The 22,790-nt window shown below is 35.9% G+C and overlaps 1 protein-coding gene across 1 annotated transcript in view; it reads right to left on the minus strand.

Annotated features, from left to right (window-relative positions):
* Positions 1-1,125: 1,125 nt before the first annotated feature.
* Positions 1,126-22,790, minus strand: part of LOC113082024 (collagen alpha-3(VI) chain-like) — a gene marked incomplete at its 3' end in the record, with an annotated part of 33,118 nt that continues 11,453 nt past the window's right edge. Inside the window, exons 3-27 of the mRNA XM_026253938.1 lie at positions 22,120-22,212; positions 21,407-22,015; positions 20,164-20,733; positions 19,353-19,922; positions 18,601-19,218; positions 17,920-18,483; positions 17,191-17,754; positions 16,143-16,709; positions 13,773-14,360; positions 12,172-12,515; positions 11,856-11,934; positions 10,315-10,451; positions 9,569-9,661; positions 9,268-9,321; positions 7,471-7,542; positions 6,493-6,519; positions 6,230-6,274; positions 4,850-4,903; positions 4,648-4,710; positions 4,484-4,549; positions 3,673-3,726; positions 2,740-2,775; positions 2,500-2,566; positions 2,308-2,369; positions 1,126-1,210 (exon numbers count right to left, since the gene is read on the minus strand). Coding sequence (XP_026109723.1) covers positions 1,126-1,210; positions 2,308-2,369; positions 2,500-2,566; positions 2,740-2,775; positions 3,673-3,726; positions 4,484-4,549; positions 4,648-4,710; positions 4,850-4,903; positions 6,230-6,274; positions 6,493-6,519; positions 7,471-7,542; positions 9,268-9,321; positions 9,569-9,661; positions 10,315-10,451; positions 11,856-11,934; positions 12,172-12,515; positions 13,773-14,360; positions 16,143-16,709; positions 17,191-17,754; positions 17,920-18,483; positions 18,601-19,218; positions 19,353-19,922; positions 20,164-20,733; positions 21,407-22,015; positions 22,120-22,195 — 6,064 coding nt within the window. The remainder of the gene's footprint in view (positions 1,211-2,307; positions 2,370-2,499; positions 2,567-2,739; positions 2,776-3,672; positions 3,727-4,483; positions 4,550-4,647; positions 4,711-4,849; positions 4,904-6,229; positions 6,275-6,492; positions 6,520-7,470; positions 7,543-9,267; positions 9,322-9,568; positions 9,662-10,314; positions 10,452-11,855; positions 11,935-12,171; positions 12,516-13,772; positions 14,361-16,142; positions 16,710-17,190; positions 17,755-17,919; positions 18,484-18,600; positions 19,219-19,352; positions 19,923-20,163; positions 20,734-21,406; positions 22,016-22,119; positions 22,213-22,790) is intronic.

Raw genomic sequence — 22,790 nt, forward strand, 5'->3', positions numbered from 1 at the left:
TTCGCGAACCACGAACTGACTCAAATGATTCGCGAACACCGCTACAAACTCCCGAACTGATCAATAATTTGCAATCCCGCTCCGAATTCCTGAACTGACTCAAATTATTTGTGAACCTGCTCCGAACTCTCGAATTGATTGAAATGATTCGCGAACCTGCTCCGAACTCAACACAGCCCTGAAGAGTTTTGTAAATAAAGCCTTTAAAAGCCTGACATGCGCAATAAAGCTTTGATTATGCTATGTGACAGGAATTTTTACTGGAAGTGCACTTAAGAGGATGAATTTAACAATAACTATATAAATATCCTAACCCTATAATAATAAATAGTAGAATTATAAATTAATAATTCGCTAGTTTTCATTTGTAAATGAAAACACTAATTTATCACAGAACGTTAATAGGTAACCAATAACACGATTTGAAAGGGGAAATAAGCATAACAATAAATATAAAAATATAGCCCTAATTAATATAATATTATTATCAATATATAAGTTTTAGCCTATATCAGGGTCATCAACTATATTTGTCAAAGGGCCAGAATTTTTCTCGGCAGACACTGTAAGGGTAAACCGCTCCAAAATCCCGAACTGACTCAAATGATTTGTGAACCCGCTTTGAACTCCCGAACTGACTCAAATGATTCGTGATCCCAAACTCACTCAAGTGATTCGCAATCCCTCTACGAACTCCTAAACTGATTCAAATGATCCGCAAAGCCGCTCTGAACTCCCGAACTGACTCAAATGATTCGCGAACCCGCTTTGAACTCCCGAAACTGACTCAAATGATTCGCTATCCCCAAACTGACTCAAATGATTCACGATCCCGCTACGAGCTCCCAAACTGATTCAAATGATCCGCGAAGCCGCTCCGAACTCCCGAACTGGTTTTCAAATGATTCACGCTCCGTACTCCAAACTCCCAAATTGACTTAAAATGATTTGCAAACCCACTTTGTACTCCAAAACTGACTCAAATGAATCACGCTCTGAACTCTATTGACTTAGTTCTCTTATTTCATAAACATTTACTGATTTTAAGATACGAAAAGTTATGTTGTTAACAAAATAAAATATCAATATTTCCATTCCAAACTGCTTTTCCATATCGAAACATACCACGAACAGGGGCGGACTGGTCATCTGTCCTGTGATCTGGAGAACGGCGGGATACTCCATAACGGCCGGCAGGCCGGCCCACCACCTACCAAGCATGAAGTCATCACCTCATTCAGACTATAAGTCTCACCTTAGTATAAGTCGCATCAGTCCAAAAATACATCATGACGAGGAAAAAAAAAACATATAAATCGCACTGGATTGTAAGTCGCATTTATTTAGAACCAAGAACCAAGAGAAAACATTACCGTCTACAGCCGTGAGAGGTCATGTCAAATTCATTTTTATAAATAAGTCACACCTGACTATAAATCGCAGGACCAGCCAAACTATGAAAAAAAGTGTGACTTATAAGTCCGTAAAATACAGTAAGTATGGAACATGAGAGAGAAAGAGTTACTTGCTAGGGATGATGTCAGGAAGTGATATTCAAGTTGCTACATTTTTAATGATTACAGTAGTTAAAACAGCTGAACTTAAACATTTTAGCTGTAAATGAATATTAAGAAATATTTTGTGCTTTTACTTTTTAAAATGTTAGGTAACGTTACAGTTAATGCTTACAAACTTTGAAGATTTTGAATACAGAAGTTACATTTGCAATGGTGTATTTTCATTTAGATGTGGGTATTATTATTTGTGCAGTAAGATTAATTACTGCATAAATTAATTAAGATTATTAAGTAATAAATTCATTTTAAGACAGCATGGAATAGATTGTATAATATGTTGTTATAACAGCATATTATATAATCTATTCCATGCTATCTTGGAATAAAACTTTTTTTTTTTTTTATCCATTTCATAATTTGTTTATTCAGGTTGAGCTTAGACCAAGAGCAGAGAAAGACACTCACTCCAGCTCAACTTTAAATTACTTTTAAGCGCCCACAAGTCAGATTTTTTTTTTTTTTTTTTTTTTTTTGTCAACCACCCTCAGAAGAAGACAAAATACTTGACAGTACAGAGAGTGTTTAAGTTGAGTGTTTAAATCAACAATACACAAAGATGGCGCTGACAGACAGACTTTGGGCTGGGTTATGTCCAGGGCCGTTTTTTTATTCCCAGTCCGTCCCTGGTGTATTATTGCACATGTTGTATGCATGTATTGACAAGCAAATTTTTGATTTTAAATCCTACATGGCACCTGATACAAACTAGTTTAATTAACTGAATGCACACCTGCATTCCAGGTACACCTGGAGGACCTTTGTCTCCTTGAAACCCATTCTGGCCTGTGGTCCCTGAACAGACAAAAAAAAAAAAAAAAAGATCAGGGAGGTATAACACATCATAAAATCAAACACTACCATCGGACATCTCTTTATCTGTGCAATTCGATTTAAATAAGGGTGAAATGTACTCAGTACTCACCACTTGTCCAGGATAACCAGGAAGCCCTGGCTGTCCAGCTTCTCCCTTTGGCATTTGAAGATGCACCCTAAACAGATACACATGTTTACCATCAGCACATTACAACAGCAGTTTACATACAACAATAATGACATAATTATATATATATATATATATATATTTAAATAAAAACACAATCAAGTAGAATAGATGATAACTGATTAGAACTGATTTCTATGTGTATTTGTCATGCTACATTACCGGCGCTCCTGGTCGGCCTTTTCTTCCTGGAGCACCCTAACCAAAATAAACTGAGAAGTTATCTGAAGGATAAAACATCTTTATACTTATTTAATTTATTTCCTTTTTGATAAAAAAACATCCCAGTGTCACATCAAAAAACAGGCACCATTCAAAAGTTAGGATATGTAAGATATTTTCATATTTTAGAAGTCTCTTATGCTCACCACGGCTGCATCCACTTGGTCAGAAATACAGTGAAAAATATTATTATTGCAATATTATATATATTATATATTTTGCAATAATACATAAATAGAAATCTATTTAAATAAAACTTAATTTTTCTTTACTCCAGTCCAGTTTCACATGATCCTTCAGAAAACATTCCAATATGCTGATTTGGCAAGAAACTTTTTTTTTTATTATCACAGCAGAAAATGGTTATGTTGTTTAATGAAACTGTGCAAACCATGACACAGTGTCATTTTTCAGGATTCGTGGATGAACAGAAAGTTTGAAAAGCAGCATTTATTACTAACAGAAATCTGCAATATTATAAATGTTTTGATCAATTTAATGTGTCCTTTTTGAATAAACGTATCAGAAAAAAAATGAACCCAGTCTTTTGAATGGTAATAAATATCTACCTGTAACACCTATGAAATCAAAAAATGCAATTTGATAGTCCAAAAAGGTGTGAGCAAGATAATTCATCTCAGGATAGAGTGACACTGAATAGTACAGAAACTATACATTTTCAGAAAAAAAAAGTAAACAACTAGGATTTTACTCTTTTAGGTACCAATATGCATTTTAAGGTACAAAAATATATACCTTTTAGATTTTGTATCTTACAATACTGCATCTGTGACAGCTTTGTTCCTTTCTTCTGAGAGTAAGTCACAGTTACAGTAAGTCATAATGACAGTTCTATGTACAGGTGATACTCACAGGATCACCGTTATCTCCAGGTCTGCCTGAGGGTCCAGGAAGGCCCTGGTCACCCTGAACACACAGAACAGAACAGAACAGTCATAATACACTTTTACTGATAATGTTCACACATCGGATAATCTTAAAAACACGTCGAAAAATGGAGACGAATGTAGATGTCTGTTGTGCATCTGTCAGTTTTGTCGACAAATACAGGCTATACATTTATTTTTGTGAATTAATAGTTATGTCTGGTTGAAGTAATTTAGGCTATTATATAAGGTGGAACTGTATTATACTGTACCTGTACAGTATACCTGTACAGACGCAAACAAAAGCTATCAAAATAAATACATTTAAAATAAAGACACTCAAAACAGAACAATTCTATAGATTGTGTTAAAAAAAATGTGATGTGATGGCTGTTGTCAGTGGTTTGTTCATTTACATGTGCCATTTCATCAGATTTGTAAGGTAAATCATTTATAAACTTATGCAAACACAGGAGAATACATCAATATCCTTCTGAACATACGAGCTGTTCATCGCGACTTTAAAATAAAATCTAAAACTCTCACTCTGAGTTTACACATTTTGATGTCCATATATTCAAGAGATGACAGCAGCTTTAACATTTCTGTCTTAAAGAAATGGTCCAATATTAAAGTTTAATTAAATGTATTTTAGTCAATATTAAACAAGGATTAGGTCACGCAGCACTGGTAGTGTGCCGACATTATAACGCTGATTTACAGCACATCGTTAGAAACATCATTTCATTCAAACTGAGTTAACATTTTTCAGAAGGACTATAAAAAAAGACCCTCACCGGGAGCCCAGTATCTCCCCTCTCGCCTTTTGGACCTCGGATTGTGTTGTCTCTTCCTGGTGCACCCTATTAACACAAACAGAGAATCAAGCACAGACAAATCAAGTTGGTCTGTTTAGATGGCAAAAAAAAATTAGCTACTTTAAACACAGAGAAATCCTTACAGGATCTCCTCTCACTCCGCTGTGTCCCTTAGGTCCAGGACTGCCTCTGAAACCCTTCATATTCTGAAAAACAGAAATACTACTGTAAGGAAGCCACTGGGTTGTTTTAACATTTTTTCTGTTAATATTAACAATGATACATAAATAGACAGATGTGAGCAAACAAAACAGGCATTTGTTATGTGTGTTATAATGTAGTTACAGCACTGCCCGGGTCTCCTTTAGGTCCTGGAAGCCCATTTAGGCCAGCATCACCCTGCACGCAACAGAAACAAGAGTACAGTCAATCAAATGTCTTAATAACTCTTTTAGTGAGGACGTGTTGCTCTACTGAGCAGTTTCATACAGTAGGTCAAAAAAGAGAAATATAACCAAGGAAAACATGATATGGTGTGCAAGACGGATTATTTTCCAATAAAATGTTAGTTGTGCGCAAAATCATTTTAAATGTGTTTAAAGTTTTGTTTCATGCTTATTATTATTTTTTAATGCATTATTAGATTTTGGATTTATGCTTGTTATTTTTTGACCTGTGACAGTTGTTTGCTATTCTGAAAACTTTGTTTCCATTTACTTGCATTTTTTTAATTTTGGTTTCACACTTATTCTTTTTTTATTTGTCACTCCAATTATTTGGCAGAAAACTTATTCCATACATAACAGGCAAATCAATCAATCTATCAATCAATCAATCAATCAAAAGAGGGAATTTTATACTTGGAAGGTATAACTTTATATTTAATACAATTTAGGATTTTAATTCTTTTTTTTTTTTTTTTTTTATCAGACATCAACAGTTGCATTTTTATTCATTTTGACTTGTGTGGACACCAATGTTGACTTTGCTTGCACATTTAATTTCATGCACAAAAACAGAAAACGAGACTCAAACTGATTTGTACAGAACGAAAGCCTGATTTCCATCTAGATAGCAGAACTATCAAAAACATGGACATGGACATGCTGTTGCACCCCTGATAAATTTTAAGGCTTATTCTGCAGCGATTATATGTGCTTTTTGACCGGTTGTGTCATTAGGCTATAAAAACAGTTATACTCACTAAGTGAATGAATCGCATTTGTGCCACACTCTTATTACAATGCAAAACAAACACTCTCCTCCAATGCATGAACGTTTCTCTCAGATAATGCATGCGATTTCACACAGTCTAAAGTGCCTGTCATTGCATATCAACACATGCTGCTGTGAATGATTAAGCGAAGCATCTATTCAAACGATAAGAACACTCATTCTCATGAATAAGTTAATAGACACTGAAGCATCACCAACATACTATAGTCGATTGCCACGTCACAAATTCTGATGTCAACATGATGTGGATTTTAAACCAGGAAGATGAAAAGCGCAAAAAAAGCTTTAAATGGACCTTCTCCAATAGTTACAATTATTGGATGCTGCTAGCATTGTCTTCTATGATGTGAAACACAAATACCTCTGCTAAAATCTCAGAAAAAGTAGGCTGGGGTTTCATGACCCTTTAATAAAGTACATTTATTTGCATTTGTGACACTGTGAATTTAAGTGTAGAAAATAGGCAGAGGAGAGAAATAAAGATGTGACCTGTTCTCCATCCACTCCATCCAGCCCATCTTCCCCAGCTTCTCCCTGTCAGACAGAGGTCAAAGGGTCACACACTTAAAATCTCTTTAGGGAAGTCATTAATAACACTTAACAAATAAAACGTATACTTGCACTTATGATCCTAAAATTAAAGCAATTAAATCTTTCTCAGTCTAGATTTTTTTCCAAAAAGTAAACTGTTTAAGTGGGAGCAATGATATTACTAACAGCCAGTGAATAGAATAATAAATCTTGTTACTCACTTTATTTCCAGCGATGCCTCTCTGGCCCTATTGAAATTGAATTTGAAAACATTTCCTTTACTCAGCACAGCTGTAAAACATAATCTCATCTGTCCTCATACACAGGAACTTTATACGCTGACATAATCATATCCTAGCCATGCAGTTAGTAATAGGCATGCAGGTAGCATATATCAATACCTAAAACAATTAATTCAGTCCCACTTAATGTATAAATGTGTTTGCGCCAAATAACAAAATATTAAACCATTTTATTCTAGATTCATGGTAACTACTTGAATGTAAAAACAGAAAAAGTACCAGTTTATAGTTTTATTTACAAGTGGTGTATGAAGACATAGACTACAGTATTGTACTTTTTTGCATACTAAGATAAATCCTGAAATTCCAATCAGGGGCCTGTTCTTCATACGTGGATTACACAGTTAGCTGGATTTTATTGTTGATGATTTGACATGATACAGGATTGTAGGTTCCTTGGACCTCATCCTGGAGTTGCTGGAATAATTTTTAGTAATAATAATAATAATAATAATAATAATAATAAATAATTTTTACAAGTTTACCCATTGAGAGGTTTATTCATGAAGGAGTAACCATCTAAATAGTTTTTTCAATCATACACACATTACATACAGTTCGTCCGAGCCATGCATTATTTGAATGGTGAGCTTTGATGTGGGTGGCTTTAATGCATCGCAGGAGATGCACACTCAATTCTCACTTCTCAAATCTCAAAATTATTTTATAATGCACAATTAATTTAAACACAGTCAATTATGTCATAAAATGGATTGTATGGATTAAGAAACTGTAATTAATGCTGTCAGTAATCAGTCATCATGATTAAATGATCTGGCATCTGTCAAATCATCTCAGATGTATTAAGCGAGGCACGAAGAACGGACCCAAGATCACTGCACTAATAAAAATGACATCAAGAGATGCATCTCCAATGATAATTATATGTTACATTACCTTCATTCCTCTGTTTCCGCGGCAACCATTGTGTCCCTTAGATCCATTCGGTCCTGGTGGTCCTCTCTCTCCCTGCCAGAAACAAGAAGGGAGAAATACAACGTTCATCCTCTCTAAACTGCCTCATATGTAGCTATTAGTTCGTAAAGTTTACAAGCACGAAATGTACATTTTTGTGCATTTTGATTGTTGCTGAAACTTGCAATTTGGATGTATTGCAGTTTTTAAAATGTAATTACATTGTATTTAAAGCAAAAAAGTAAAAAATTTTAGATCAATTTAGATTTATATCAGTGCATTTTATATTTTTTTTCGAAAAGCTATTTCGATTTTTAGCCCCCTTTAACCTACCCCAAACCTAGGCATTTTATAGTGTATATAAAAAGATATAAAATGTATCTGACTGAAATATACATGGAAATGACCAATTTAGTAACAATAGAGGATTAAATAGATTTTTTTCGCTAATCCCTCTCCCACGTATAAACCTAACTAGTAATAATTTTATTGCTTAAAAATACAGTATAAAAAAAAACACGACAGAAAGATAAGCGCAATCACAATAATTTTATTTATTGCAAAAATGTCAAAAGCAGAACCAAAATAATCAAAATGTTTATGCGTTGCAGCCACAGTCCTCTTATTCAGAATACAATAGTTTTGTGTGAGGTGCAGAGCAAAATGAAGTTGTTAATCCCTGAAAACATTATCTAGATTATTATCCCGATCTACTCCATGAAGGCGTGCATGGCAAACATAGTAAATATTACATGATAAGTAATGGTTAGACGATTGCAAAAATTTTATTAATTTTAAGGGGTATAGTCTTGTTTAACATTATTTATACTTTGAAATAAGTCGGCAGCAGAAGTTACACAGAACAGAACAAAATTAGATCATATTTCATATTTAGTAAATGAGTAAACTTAATTTAATTGAAACTGCAATTGAAAGCATAACGCCATTTACAGGATAATTTACGCCATTTATATAATAAAATGATAATGCCACGATTTCAGTATTCATTAGGATTCAATTATAACTTTGTAAAGTTGTTCATATGTAAATCATTTATGTTTTAGGTGTCATCAATGCATCTGTATTGTGCTTTTACAGTAGATGCTGTAAATGTGTCAGTATTGTACATTGTACATTTGGTAGAACCACATTTTACATAAAATACATATGAATTCCTATGAGATCAGGTTGCTCTTAAACTTATTTTAAAATTATTTAGATGTTTATTGCACTTTATCTATTTGTGTCAGTAGATTTCAATTCCAACACATTTTTTTTTTAAATCCCTTTCCCAAAATGAGTTTTCTCCACTTCAGTAGCCCTTGCAAACACCAAAATTTCCCATCTATATTCTGACGTTTTACAGAAACATTTGTTCATATATAATTTGCCTTATTTTATATAACATTTGATCCCTAAAAACATGGTGATTCTTTTTTTCTGACCTTTGACAGTATTTTCTGATTTATGGAGGGTTTCAAGAGAAAATCCAATCTGTAAAAGCTTTTGAATCTAATATGTCAACAAAATGAAACAATGAATTTCCAATAATTTTCAAACCAGATGAAAATCCAGTAAACAGATTTCTGTTTTGGAAATGTATGCAGATTTGTTAGATACACACAATCTCATTTGATTATTTAAACATAACTTTTCATTGAACTATTTTTAATTTAATCAATCAACTTGGGAGTACGGTGACATCTATTAGTTCTTTTTTTACCGTATTAATCTGTGATGTCTTGCCTTCAGTACATGTTAGCTGACAGTTTCACTTACCATACTACCTTCATCTCCTGGAAATCCAGGATGGCCTTTCTGACCATCTAAGCCCTAAATAATAAAAGAAAAACAGGGTTGTTCCTGATGCGAAGGCCATTAAAAATCATACTGCCTTTTAAGATATCTCATTTTAGTTAAATTCTAAAGCAGCAATGTATTTAAAATTGACATAACGACATAATGCTTCAAGCTTAGTGAGAAAATAATCCATCCAAGGGAAACAAAGCAAGAAAAAAAAATATTTACTGTAAATCCACAACATTTATTATCTACATTATAAGAATTGAGGGGCTTTGACCTTTTTACCCGGGTTTCCAGGGGGTCCTCGTGGTCCAGGATCACCAGTGCATGAACAAGGCACATCGCAGCATTCCCTCAGCGCTACTGTTTCCTGAGGGGAGAGAAAAGCATACAATGGGTGAAACTGTTTGTATTTTGTTGCTGAAGTCACAAGCAAGGCATCCAATCAAATTTTAGGGTACTTTACTAACAAATGTATGAGTCACTTGGTAGTAGCTTAAGAAAATTACAGTGAAAACTATAAACACATATACAAGTTACAATTAAGAATTATTTAAATGTTTGTCCAGTTGCAATAGTTTGTGTTAACCATAATGTGTTTTGTGTGGTGATTTAAAGCCTACTAACAGAATCTGGAAATCAAAGATGTTAATAAACATCAATATTTGATGATTATACAATAGACAATTTTTTTCTGTGCAATGTAAAATGGGGGCCAGGAAGGAAGGCCACAGAGCAGAACTAATCCAAAATAGTAAGAGCTCATTTATTTAATAAGAAAATAAAAAATAAAGCTGACAATACGATTGTATCTAAAGAAGTTCAAGGGAAGTAGCTATGAAAAGCCTTCATTTAAAATACACAAAATAATATTTTAGGTTCAATATAAGATTTCTTTCAGAACAACTGCTGTTGAGTAAAATAAATTAATACAGTAAATAGATAAGCCATGCAAGAACTTCAAAATGCTTCTTTAATTTATTTTGAGTGAAATGCACCTTTAAGCATTGTTTTGATACTTACAATCTGTTTCATGAGAGCGTTGCCTACATTTAGCATGTTGATGGACAGTGGCTGCGATGGGCCGACACTTCTGCCAAATTCCAGCTCGTGAAAGTCTACTGTTCCCTCCAAAGACACAATCAGCAGTGCACTGACCCCTAGTTTACACATCAGAAATGAGCACACATGGGTTTAGTACAGAGTGAATGCAGTAAAAATTATTCAGTTGCCTTAAAATTTTTGCAGAAGTAAAGACCCACAAAAAAGGCCTGGCACAGGCGTAAGTGGGGGCCACTTACACAGGACTGCTAATTAAAGCTGCTTTCCATAATTTATTTTGGTTAAAAATTTTCCAAAATCAATTACTGTGCAAGTTCATAATGAATCAGTGTTCAATCTTCATACCTTTAACTAATTACCAATGGTAAGCGTGTAATAATGTTTTGAACAAGGTGGTGATGGCGCAGTGGATAAGACGCATGCCATTGGTCGGAGAGACCTGGGTTCAAATCTACTGTGAGACACCAATGTGTCCCTGAGCAAGACACTTAACCTCTGGTTGCTCCAGAGGCGTGCGACCTCTGACATATATAGCAATTGTAAGTTGCTTTGGAAAAAAGCGTCAGCTAAATGAATAAGTGTAAATGTTTTCTAATTTGAATGGTCTGGGTCATTCGTCTTTGCATTATTGCATCACGTCTGTAAACATAAATAAACAGTCCCAGCCAGTAGGCTATATTGCATGTGTAGATAATTATAGTCAGGGCCTAAAACTAACACTTTGCCACATCTCTCTGCGCTTGAGTTCATCCCTGCACCACCGTGACAATTATATATGCATAAACTATGTAGATTCATTTTTATTCAAGATATAAAAGTGGATCAGTGACTAGAACAGTCCAAGGATTTCTCTTTTTCTTTTTTTCTTTGATTTACATCAATGACAGACTTCAGCAGGTTTCACTTTAAAATGTCTCTTTAAAACCTGATGCTCTGACTTTATCAGTCCGTTTGTATCCTATTATTTAATTCAGATAATATTATTTTATTCGCTCATGTCAGAAACAGCAAATCTTTTTAAAAACTGGTTGTTGTTTTACTTCATTCCATTACTCTAATTCGTAAAAGTTGTACCCGCTAACTGGCGACTGATACAGTTACATATACTCGCCAAGTCTGATTTTTACGCATTTGAGTGTTAAGAAAATTAGATTAGACTACAAAGACATAAATCTACAGATAATGCTACACACTACATTTACCTTCTTATTTTGTTCATACTTCCAAGACATCACATTACTTTTAATTTCACAGTCCTGCAAATATGACAGAAAATTTAATTGTGCATTTAAAAATAAATGCAATAGTGATTTAAAGTGTGACCTGGATTTTTCTAATAAAACTGTAACTTTTTTATGTTTAACCTTTTTTTATAACTCAGAGAGCTTACATTTTACATATATGCAGTGAGGTGATAGATGCATTTTCAAACATTTCAATGTGAGCGTGGAGTTTTCAAATAAATCCAGATTAATGTGGACACAGCCAAAGACATCACTTACCACTTTGCCTAAGTTTCTCTGACCTCTCCTTTAAATGCTCAATTTCATCATCCAGCCCGTCTGTGAAGATTATCAAAACCTAGACACATGAATAAATGTCAGGGGATTGTGAACACTGTTTTCAAAGTGCCATCAACTAAATAAGCAATAAATATTTAATGGCATCTAGGTGCCCGATATGAATCTAAGGGACCAAAGAAAAAGAAAAAGTAGACCAATGAGCTGAATCTGATTTCCCAACCATGTTTAGTTGGACTCTAATATAGAGTTGACAATCACTTTGATGGTTAGTTTTATATCTCAAAAACACTCCCACCTTTGCCTTGGCTTTGGAAGAGACAAACTTTTCTCTGAAGGAATCTAACAGAAGCTTGTTAAAGTCCAGGGGTTCAGTAGGTCGCCATGACATCACTTTCTTCACCACATCCTCGCTGTACTTGTCAAAGCCATAATCTTCCAGAACTCTCGCATCTGTCCCAGACACAAGCCTATAGCCAAATCTAGTTGTAATCTTGTCCTTTGCGACGCAGCACAGATCACCAATCATGGAGATACGATGGATGGCTGCAGAAACCAACTGTTCCACCTGAGGTCTGAACAGAGTTTGTGTGCTTGTTCGTCTGGACACGTCAAACCCAAAGGCAATGTCAATATCACAATCTGTTTGAACAAAACATTCGGTCACAATCTTCAAGAAAGGGTATAGACAAAATAATATACGTCTATAGAAGAATATTCTGAATTAATTTCCAAAGGAATTGCAAATTGTATTTTCAATTGCATTTTCCATATGTGGATGCAATAATTGTTACATAATCCAAACGCAACGACCAAATTTCAAATGTTAAAACAACTGTATTTCCCCCAAATTTGCCAAAACTCAAACTAAATCACAATTCCTTTTTCATTTTAATTTTCGATGCCTTACACAATGAGAGCCACAACAGAATGACAATTTTCACCATTAAAGGGACAGTTCACCCAAAAATGAAAATATTATGTTAATATGCTGACCCCCAGGGCATCCAAGATGTAGGTTACTTTGTTTCTTCAGTAGAACACAAATTATCATTTTTAATGTCAGCCGGTGCAATCTCTCAATTGTACAATGGATGGCAATAGTAACAGAATCTATGTATTATTATAAGTGCATTACCGTCACCTATCTCTCAAGTGGACCACTGACACTCTATCTACAATTATCTACAATATCTCAATTAGTATACATGGGTTTAGTCAATGTCCATTTGAGAGACAGTAGGGCACTTAGAAGTCTGCGATCCACCATAAAGAAAGTAGAAGAAGATGATACCTCAGGTGCCTGCTGCTGTGAAGCACTTTCACAAAGGTTCTAACAGTTCGGGTATTGCGTGAATCAGACCCAATTTGCACTGTCTGTTCGCTCAAACGCATCTATCAGATAGGCAGCTGCCTTTAACGATGCCTTATTATTTTGTTCAAAGCATTGGGCACAATCGTTTGTGAGTAATGTCACTTCCCAATACAAACACGGCACATAGTATATTTACATTGCAATTCCATTTGAGTTTTGGCAGGTTACATCCCACTGCGTGTTTGTGAAAACGCAAACAGTAATTTTGCGATTGCATATGGATTATGTCACAATTAATGTGCCCATATATGGAAAATGCAATTGAAACTGAAATTTGCAATCCATTTAGGACTCATCATTTTTTTACAAATGCATACATATGTACACTCCTCAGTATATTACCATGTTAGATTATTAATTTTTTAAGTAGTAAGGGTTTTCCAAAATCACTTACAAATTTTCTGCCATCCACAGGTGATTTCAAAAAGGACATTAATTTTGTATCTTTTCAGGACATCTGGCAAAAATTAATTCCAAAATTCTGAAATGTACACATACGTATACTATAAAATCTAGTCACTTACCACGTGTGGGTTGATCGTCTGGGACATGGTCACAGAGTAAATGTAACACTCTCCTTCTGGTTGTCATCAGTTCAAGGCCATCAAAAGATTCAATAAGGACCTGATTCTCTCCAGTCATTTTCTGCAACTCATGTTTCTGTATTTCTTTGCCTATCCCAATGCCAGTAATTGATATGCCCTTGTCTCTGAGATATTTTACTGCAGTCAAGTCTTCCTTATCTTTAGCATCTCCGTCTGTGATCAGCAGGAGATTCTGAGCTACTCCTTCATCTATTCTGGATCCATTCTCTTTTGTGAAGTAGTATCGAATATTTCTCAGGGCATTCCACGTAAATGTGCCCTGTTCTCGCTGATCAATATTTTTTATAGCTTCCTTCACTCCTTCAAAACTATTGTATGTGTTCAGGTAAAAGTAATGCATGAATATATCGCTGAACTGGGCAACAGCCACTTGCCATTTGACTTTAGCAATATCCAGCTCTCTCACAATGCCAATCATGTATCTTTTGAGAGCAACCCAACTTTCATTTTTAATAGACTCTGATCCATCAATTAAAAAAACAAGATCTAACTGTGTCCTCTCACAAACTAGAAAGAGAATAAAAAAAAACAAAAAAAAAAAACATTAGAACTACATTAATGGACAGTTCTTTAAAGCAACACTGAAACTGTAGATTAGCAGGCCACAAGTTTAATCATTTACTGTAGGGGCTATTTATACTTGGTCACTTCAAATCACACATTTTTTTTTTTATACCGATAGTTACAGATAGTTCAATAGGTGGTCTAAGACCCCGACCCCCGAGTTCCCCAGATCCCTTAGAGGGGCACAGACTGACCACCAGGGCTGCGCAAGATAATAATTTTGATGACCATCCATCTCTCTAAAAAGTGTGGGAAGTCAAATTATGTTTTATTGATAGCTAAAATTCAGATTTTTTTCTAATATTCAGTCAGGGCTTGACATTGACACCTGCCAACCTGCCAAATGTGGGTGGATTTCAGCAGTGGCGGGTAACATGGTTACTCCGACTTTGATGGGTTAAATTTATACAATAACAGAACTTGACATTAATGCTTGTCTGGGACAAGGGGATTTTATTTATTTTTTTGAAGGGGCATGTGAAAGAGAATTTTACATGCCTGACTGGACAATTAACCTAATCAATACATCTAAATACGGAACGGAAGCACTGTAATTTCGGCAAGAATGATTGTAATTTTATTACATTTGATGTAAACGTGATTGATAATGGATAATGTATTGGCAGCAACAAGGTTTCTTAAATCTTAGTGAGGAGGCGGGGCTGACCCCGTTGCTAGCTATGACAGTCCTTTGAAGACTGTGATTGGATGGTTGTCCAAGAGGGAAATAAAAGAGCTGTTTTAAGAGTAGTGTTTATTATAAGCCTTCACTTTTAAATTACAGGTGCAATTTTCATGTTTTACCATACTCTGGCTCTCTCTTTCTCTCTCACACACACACACATTATATAGGTGTATATAAATATTATTTTTTATTTTTTATTGACCATGATGTCATACTTAATGTATTTTATAGGAAATGAACAGTGACATAATAAGTATTGTAATTGTTTGTGTGATCACTTAAGGTTTTGACAGACCCAAATCATCGCTTCTGCATAGTTGTATTTTTCCAGTTGCCAAATATGCTAATGTGGTTAATGTAGTGATTTACTTCCATTTCTGGCGCTATGGTGTTTCAATGCGGTGTCGGAGATGTTAGCATGTCTTGGTCACAAACATAATCCCTGCACAATCTAATGTTCAGCGTCTTGTTAACTCTCTGCCATGCATTGTGTGCAAAATATTTCTTCTCCCTCTTCATGTTTCTTCCATTTTCTCCACTGCTAAAGAAACCATTAAGCCTCTTAAAAGTCCTTAAAACCTCCATTAAGGGTGAAGTTGTTTTTTTAATTACTTTTTTTTTCTTTACTACGATCTTTTATTCTAAGAGGAAACACCCACATTTCTAATAATTTTTTTTACTAGGTTACTAGGAGCAACTTTTAGCACTACGATTTTTCATGAGTGTGGGCCCTGATTGATAATTTGACATTGATTTTATTGTCAGTGTTGATTGTTTTTTACCCAATTTAGTTAACGAAAATAGAACCAAACCCATATTGCATGATGAGTGGACATTTAAGCAGTTTTTATAAATGTGCCATAGATAAAAACACTACTTTTGTGCAGACAGGGACAAAACAATGGAACTGACATGTTTTAAGATTATTCAGAGCAAGTTACTTTCAGTTAAAACGGATCATACATGCATTTTAGTCTGGGACTGGGGGGTGGGGGTCTGTACTGTGATAAGGGGTGTATGGTGATAAGAATAAGATTTACTTGGTTCGCAGAGCTCTTGGGCGACCTGTTTTTGTAGTCCACACAGATCATTGTAGGTGTTCGCATAGTGCACTGTTCCTTCATATCCCACCATCTGATTTAGCTGTGTCTTATCGGCATCTTGGATACCAATAGCAAAAAAGATGACATTTGACTCTGCAAGGGTTTCAAGCCATTTTGCCAGACCATTAAAGTCATTAGCCTTGCCATCTGTAATCAGTAATAGCACTTGGGGAACTTTCTCTTCCCGTCGTCCACCATGAATTTTATCAAAGTAGTTGAGTGTATACTTCAGGGCTCTGGCCGTGTTTCTGCGTCCTCCTGAAGCTTTGAGGTTTGAGATAACCCTCTGAATATCATTTTTACTGTAGTACTGTTTTAGTGTGAACTCCAGCTGCGGGTTGTCAGAGTAGGTGATGGCCCCAAATCGTACCTGTTTTTCTCCAACTACAGATTTGCTCACCATATATTTCATTAAGTTTATAATTTCTTGAAAACCATCTTTATTGGGACTTCCAGAGGCATCAACAAGGAAGATTATGTCAATAATTTGTTTTGTCTTGCATTCTGCAAAGATATAAAATGTTAATCAAAAGTGTTAAAGTCATTTGGAAAAGTCACTTTAGCAGGAGACAAACACACTTTAGCTAATATTTGAAGTGATTTTTACTGTAATACAATTACAACTGTAACAAGCAATTACAAGCTTTTAGTGGATGTACACATTACAAATGTGCAATCCTTCTCTTTAAGCTAAACAGACATAAGCCATAAAAGTCTACATGCTACACTAGTCAGATTCATATAGTCTCAGGGGACTTTGGAAATGGAACAGATTTTGAGTGCAAGATGTGTTATCAGTACTTTTGTTCCATTTTAATGGAGAAGAAAGACTATTATAAATGTTTTCACTTTTAGGAGTACACTTGCATGTAGATGCCCTCAAAGATAACAGATATTGACTAAAAACATTTTTTTTCAAGTGGTTTAACATCAACTGACAGAAGTTACTGACATGATGTGAACTCTCTTGATTTGATTTACATACCTGTGTTGCAGATCGTGGGAAGGATGGCATTACTTAAGTCTTTTGAGGAAGCAAATGTTTCTTCAAAGAATGCTCCTTCTTCGGATCCATTATGGGATCCAGCAATGGCAAGAATCTGTAATTTGTTTGCATGTTTCATACCAATGGCATTAATGTTGATGAAATTGTCTCTCAAGACTTTAGCAGGCTCGGCTACATCATCCCTGCTCTCTCCATCTGTAAGAACTATCAATAGCTTTAAAGCACTGCAGCGTCCTCCTTTAGAAATGGAGAAAGATTTTAATACTTCTGTAAGTGCGTTTCCAGTCTTCGTTTCTCCATTCATCTTTTTAATATTCATAATTTCCTCTGATAATTTATCTTTATCTTTAAATGTATTTAATGAAAACTCCTCCTTTGTGTTTGTGCCGTACTGAACAACCGCAACACGCTCCTTGTCCAGTCCAATTGCAAACTTATCTATCACAAGCTTCATTATCTCCTTCATATTTTCAAAGTCCTCAGCATGAACGCTTTCTGATCCATCAAGCAGAAAGACAACATCTGCCAAAAGACCTTCACAACCTAAAAATAAGAAATTCATAAAATGATCACTGCTCCTGTGAAAGGAATCTTGAAACAAATTCTAATTAGGCCAAGAGAAAATTTTTATCGGCATGCACTGTATTATTTTGCAAATCAGGTAACTGTGCAAAAATATCATACAAACGTATGCCATAAATTTCTCACCGCATATTTCTGTAATGATATCTTTCTTGATTTCATTAAGGAAATCATAGTTTTTGACATAAAATGTTCTTTCTGTGCTGCCAGATATATCTCCCAGCTCTGGCACAGATGCATTTTTCACACCAATAGCATAAATGATGACATTATGTTCTGTTCTCAGCAGATTAGCAGGTACTTTTACGGGCTCGGCTGTCCCTATTGACTCGCCATCTGTGATGACAATAAGAATCTTTCGGACCTCTTCCCCATGTGTCCGTACAGCTTCTCCGAACAGCGGGATCATTTTTCTCAATCCCAGATCAGTCCTGGTGCCCCCTCCCTTATGTATGAGGGATGTCACTGCATTTTCGATATCAGCTTTTGAGTTATATTCATGTACTCTAAAAACTATGTTTGCATTGTCTGCAAATGTAACCAACCCAAAGCGCACATGGTTTTGTCCAATCTCAAATGCTTTAAGCAATTGCTTAGTAAAGGCCTTCATATCATCAAACTCATTATTTTGAATACTTCCTGAATCATCCAAAAGGAAGTATATGTCAGCTTTGGTTGTTTGCTTGCAACCTGCAGTGGAGTGAAATGAGATTTTGAAAATTATACAGATATTATTATTATTTTTTTTTTCATAATTACTGTGCTCTTAGTAATTTAAAAGAAATTTAGTAAAAACATCTTACCAACCTTGCAATGCAAAGCTCTGTGAGCCTGTAGGTATCAAGGAATCTGTGATTTCATTGCAAAGTGTTTTGGTTAAAATATTTGAAAGTGAATTTAGTTCATCAAATTCTTTCACATTGAACACAAACTTTTTATATGGATATGATGCAATCTCTCTCAAGTCCTCCTCCTCTGTGTCTTTGATACCAAGCGCAAATACAGTGACGCCAGATCGCCGCAATGCTGCCGCAGCACTGGCCACCTCATCTGTTGACTTTCCATCAGTGATCACAACAGCAACCTGCTGAACATTCTGATCTCTTCTGCTACCTCTTTCTTTGGTGAACACTTTGTCTTTGGCAAACGTGAGAGCAGCTCCAGTGTATGGTTTACCACGACCATATGGCATGCTGCTGATATAGCGCAGGATGTCAGTCTTATCATCGAAGGTGTTGAAGTACACATCTGCTCGAGGGATGTCACTATAGAGGACCACAGCTATTTTTATTTTTCCCTCACCCACGTCGAGACCTCCGATGGTGTTCTTGAGAAAGTTGCGCACCAGTTGGAATTTTTCAGATCTGATATTTTCGCACTGATCAACAATAAAAGCAATATCTGCCACCCTGTCAAACATGCACTCTGTCAAAAAGACAAGAGAATTTTAGAACTTTTGTATTGTATATACTACATAATAGTTTTTCAATCTTAAACTCTTAGCAAATCAAACGTTTATAGGTTTTAAGGAAAGATTTGAAGATTGTGCACGCACTCACCCCTTGCGACAGCAGCATCTTCCCATTTGTCAATGGAATACGTAATTTGTTGTAGTACTTGTTGGATGTTACCTACTAACTTGTAGTTGTGTGGTGGACTAGAGATGTCCTTCATTTGATTTGCATCAGCTTTGCTCAAGCCAACAGCAAAAACTGTCACTGCATCTTTTCTGATTCTGCGGGATGCTTGGATTACACCATCGGCGGATTCTCCAGCTGAAATTACTAACAGAAACTGCTTAGAGCCTTCAGAGACTCGGCTTCCAGTGGCAGTACTGAAGAAATTTTTGTGAGCATATTCAATTGCATTGCCAATTCTACGCTCCCCTGTAGGCCTCAGTGTCAGGCTGCGAACAGATGCCAAAATCTCATTCCTGGTCTTATCAGTATTTAGCAAGAACTCCTCCTTGACATTTTCGCTGAACTGAGCCAGGCCGACACGATTAGTATTCTTTCCCACATTGAGCTGCTGGATCAGTCTTTGAAGAAAATTCCTTATTATTTGCAGCTCTTGTCTAGATGCTGAACTATCAACCAATATGAAGAGATCAGCAAATTTTGGCTCAAAAGCTGAAGAGAATGGAAATCAATGAATAAAATAATTTGCATTTAAGCAATACATCAATAAACTGTGCCATACTAGAGCACATAAAAGAGCAGATAGGAGTTCACTGTATTATGGGAGTGGGACTCAAAGCTAGTACATTTAAGAAAAGTTTTTGTTTTGCTTGTACTAATCTTAAGGTTTTCATATTAAACAATCCCACAGTAAAGACACAAATAGGAAAGCATAGCAAATAAAATGTGTTACCTTGTGACTGGAGTGTGACAGTAAGGCACACCTTGTTGCGAAGACTTTCTTTTAGACCTTGCAGTTCTTGATAACTGTCGATACTGAATAAGAACTCTTCATGTGGGATATTAGCAATGGTACGCAGTGTTTCCATGTTGGCCCTTCCCACCCTGACGACAAAGATTGAAACTCCTAGGCTTCGTAGTCTTTGGGAAGGTTCCTCCACATCATCATTTGATACCCCATCTGTGATGACTATGGCAATGCCAGGAACTTTCTCTCTGGCCTGTGTAAAGTAATTCTCACGGATGAAAGTCAGAGCCTGACCAGTGTTGGTGCGTCCTTTACGGTAGATGAGATCATTCAACTTTTGGTGCAGGTCTCCCTTATCTGAATATTCACCGAGCAGGAACTCTTGGTACGGTCTGTCACTGAACTGAGCAAGTCCCACTCTCACCTTGTCGGGTCCAAGGTTAAAACTGTCCACAAAAAAATGGAGGAACTTCCTCACTTCTTCGAAATCACTCTCTCCAATGCTACCAGATGAGTCAACAAGGAGCACAATGTCTGCCTGAGTTTCGGTGCAGCCTAAAACAAATACCAAATATAATGCCAAGATTATTTTAAGGGTGTAATCAGTATTTGCTGCAAATGGGCCACTGTTTTTATGTTGCCTTAACTTGAGACTTAACAACATAATTTTAAATGTCTGCCTGTTCTGATTCAACTTCCTATGTCTTTTCTAATGTAATCAGAATTCATATACAGTATATATATATATATATATATATATATATATATATATATATATATATATATATATAAATCTCTTACAATTCCATGAAAAACTTATAATCTGTAGCTAGCTTTCAAGTTATGTGCATCAAAATTAGCACAGTCCTTCAGGCTGTTCTGACGTAATACATTTTATTTCTTATAAATGATTAGACTTGCACATGGCAGATTCTTAAAAATCCAATTTACATTGACAGAATACTCAGAGACTTGCTTGGAATGGTTTTGATTTGATACAAATATTCAAACTATATAACCTTCGGACTTCAAACTAACCCTCAAAATGTTTTTAACACCCAAGCAAAGGCTTTGTCACACTAATATTAAAAGGACAAAAAAATAATGAAGTTTTAAGAATTTAATTTATTTTTTGCCACTGATTTCTCATCAGGTTCTCTCACTCAAATATTTTCCAGTAAAGCTGTGACCCAGAGAAGCGCAGCAATTTTTCAATGTAATACGTTACCTCTTGACATCAGGATGACATCTTTTTGGGTTTCCTCTACAGTGGTACACACTTTCCCAATTACCCCCTGAAAGATTCCTTGCAGAGCTACAAAGTCTGATACACTGTAGAGATGCTGATCGTACGGCTCACTCACGATGTCCCTCAGTAACGCCATGTTTGCATCTTTGATCCCTATGGCGAATATTTTGATTCCCCTTTGCCTCAGCTCCTGAGCCTGTGACTCGACCTCATCTTGAGAGTCACCATCTGTGATAACAATGGCAATCTGAGGAACATTCTGCTGTGCTCGACTTCCGGCCTTTTCAACAAAGTGTTGTTTCAGCATAAACTCCAAACCCTTGCCGGTAAATGTCCCGCCGGTTTTATAACGCAGATTTTGGATGTAGCTGAGAATTTCCTCTTTGTTCTGGTAAGTGTTGAGTGTGAATTCAGTATATGGTGTGTCAGTGTACTGGACCAAACCAATCCTGATTCTGTCAGGAGCAACTTCAAAGTTCTCTACGAGTGAGGAGAGGAATTCACGGATTTGCTGGAAGTTCTCTGGCCCAATACTGGAAGAGCCATCCACCAGGAATACAATGTCAGCCACTGTGTTCTGTGTACAGACTGAGAGAAGGAAACCAGAGACTTTTAATTCAATCAACAACTAGATCAAGTGGAATATGCAGAAATTGTGCTGAATAATCTCATCAAGTAAAATCTGTCCCTACCAATGTTTTGACCATTGCTGACAAGAAAACATAATGACAGAACAAGGAAACCAAGTAATCTCCACTCCTTCTCCATGCTCGAGTACCCTGTTCCTGAAAAAAAGCAACCAATGAGTTTAAAAGTTGCTGCACAGCTTATTTCACAAAATAGAATTGCAAATACAGCACGCATAAAAAAAAAAATTACACGCTTCAACTTCAAGAAACACATACAAGTAGAAAGAGACTGAGATCTTCCCCTTTTCCCATTTCCTGTTTTGTATGAAATGCTTGTAAAAATTGTCAGGTTGAGATGTGAGAGCCAGTGATGAGCGGGTTGATCTGAAATGAACGGGTGCCTGCGGTCACCCGCGGTTACCCGCGGTTACGAGTCATCCAAAAATATTTTTAATGATATTCGGGTTGCGGTCGGTCGGGTCGTTTGAAATACCTTTGTAATTTATATAGTACTAGACACAATTTTGAAATACATAGGCCTACACTTTATTGGCTGAATAACTGGCACAAATAGAGTGACCACCTGTCCCGCTTTGTTGTACTGTACAGCATTTTTACCCTTTGTCCCGCCTCATGCAAATTGAGCATCTGTTCCGCTTTTTCATTTGACCCTGCCTAATAAATACACGGATACGCCCATAGGCTTACTGTTAACTTATGTCCAATAGTTCAGA

This window comes from Carassius auratus, unplaced genomic scaffold (genome assembly GCF_003368295.1).
Source record: "Carassius auratus strain Wakin unplaced genomic scaffold, ASM336829v1 scaf_tig00035538, whole genome shotgun sequence".
NCBI lineage: Eukaryota > Metazoa > Chordata > Actinopteri > Cypriniformes > Cyprinidae > Carassius > Carassius auratus.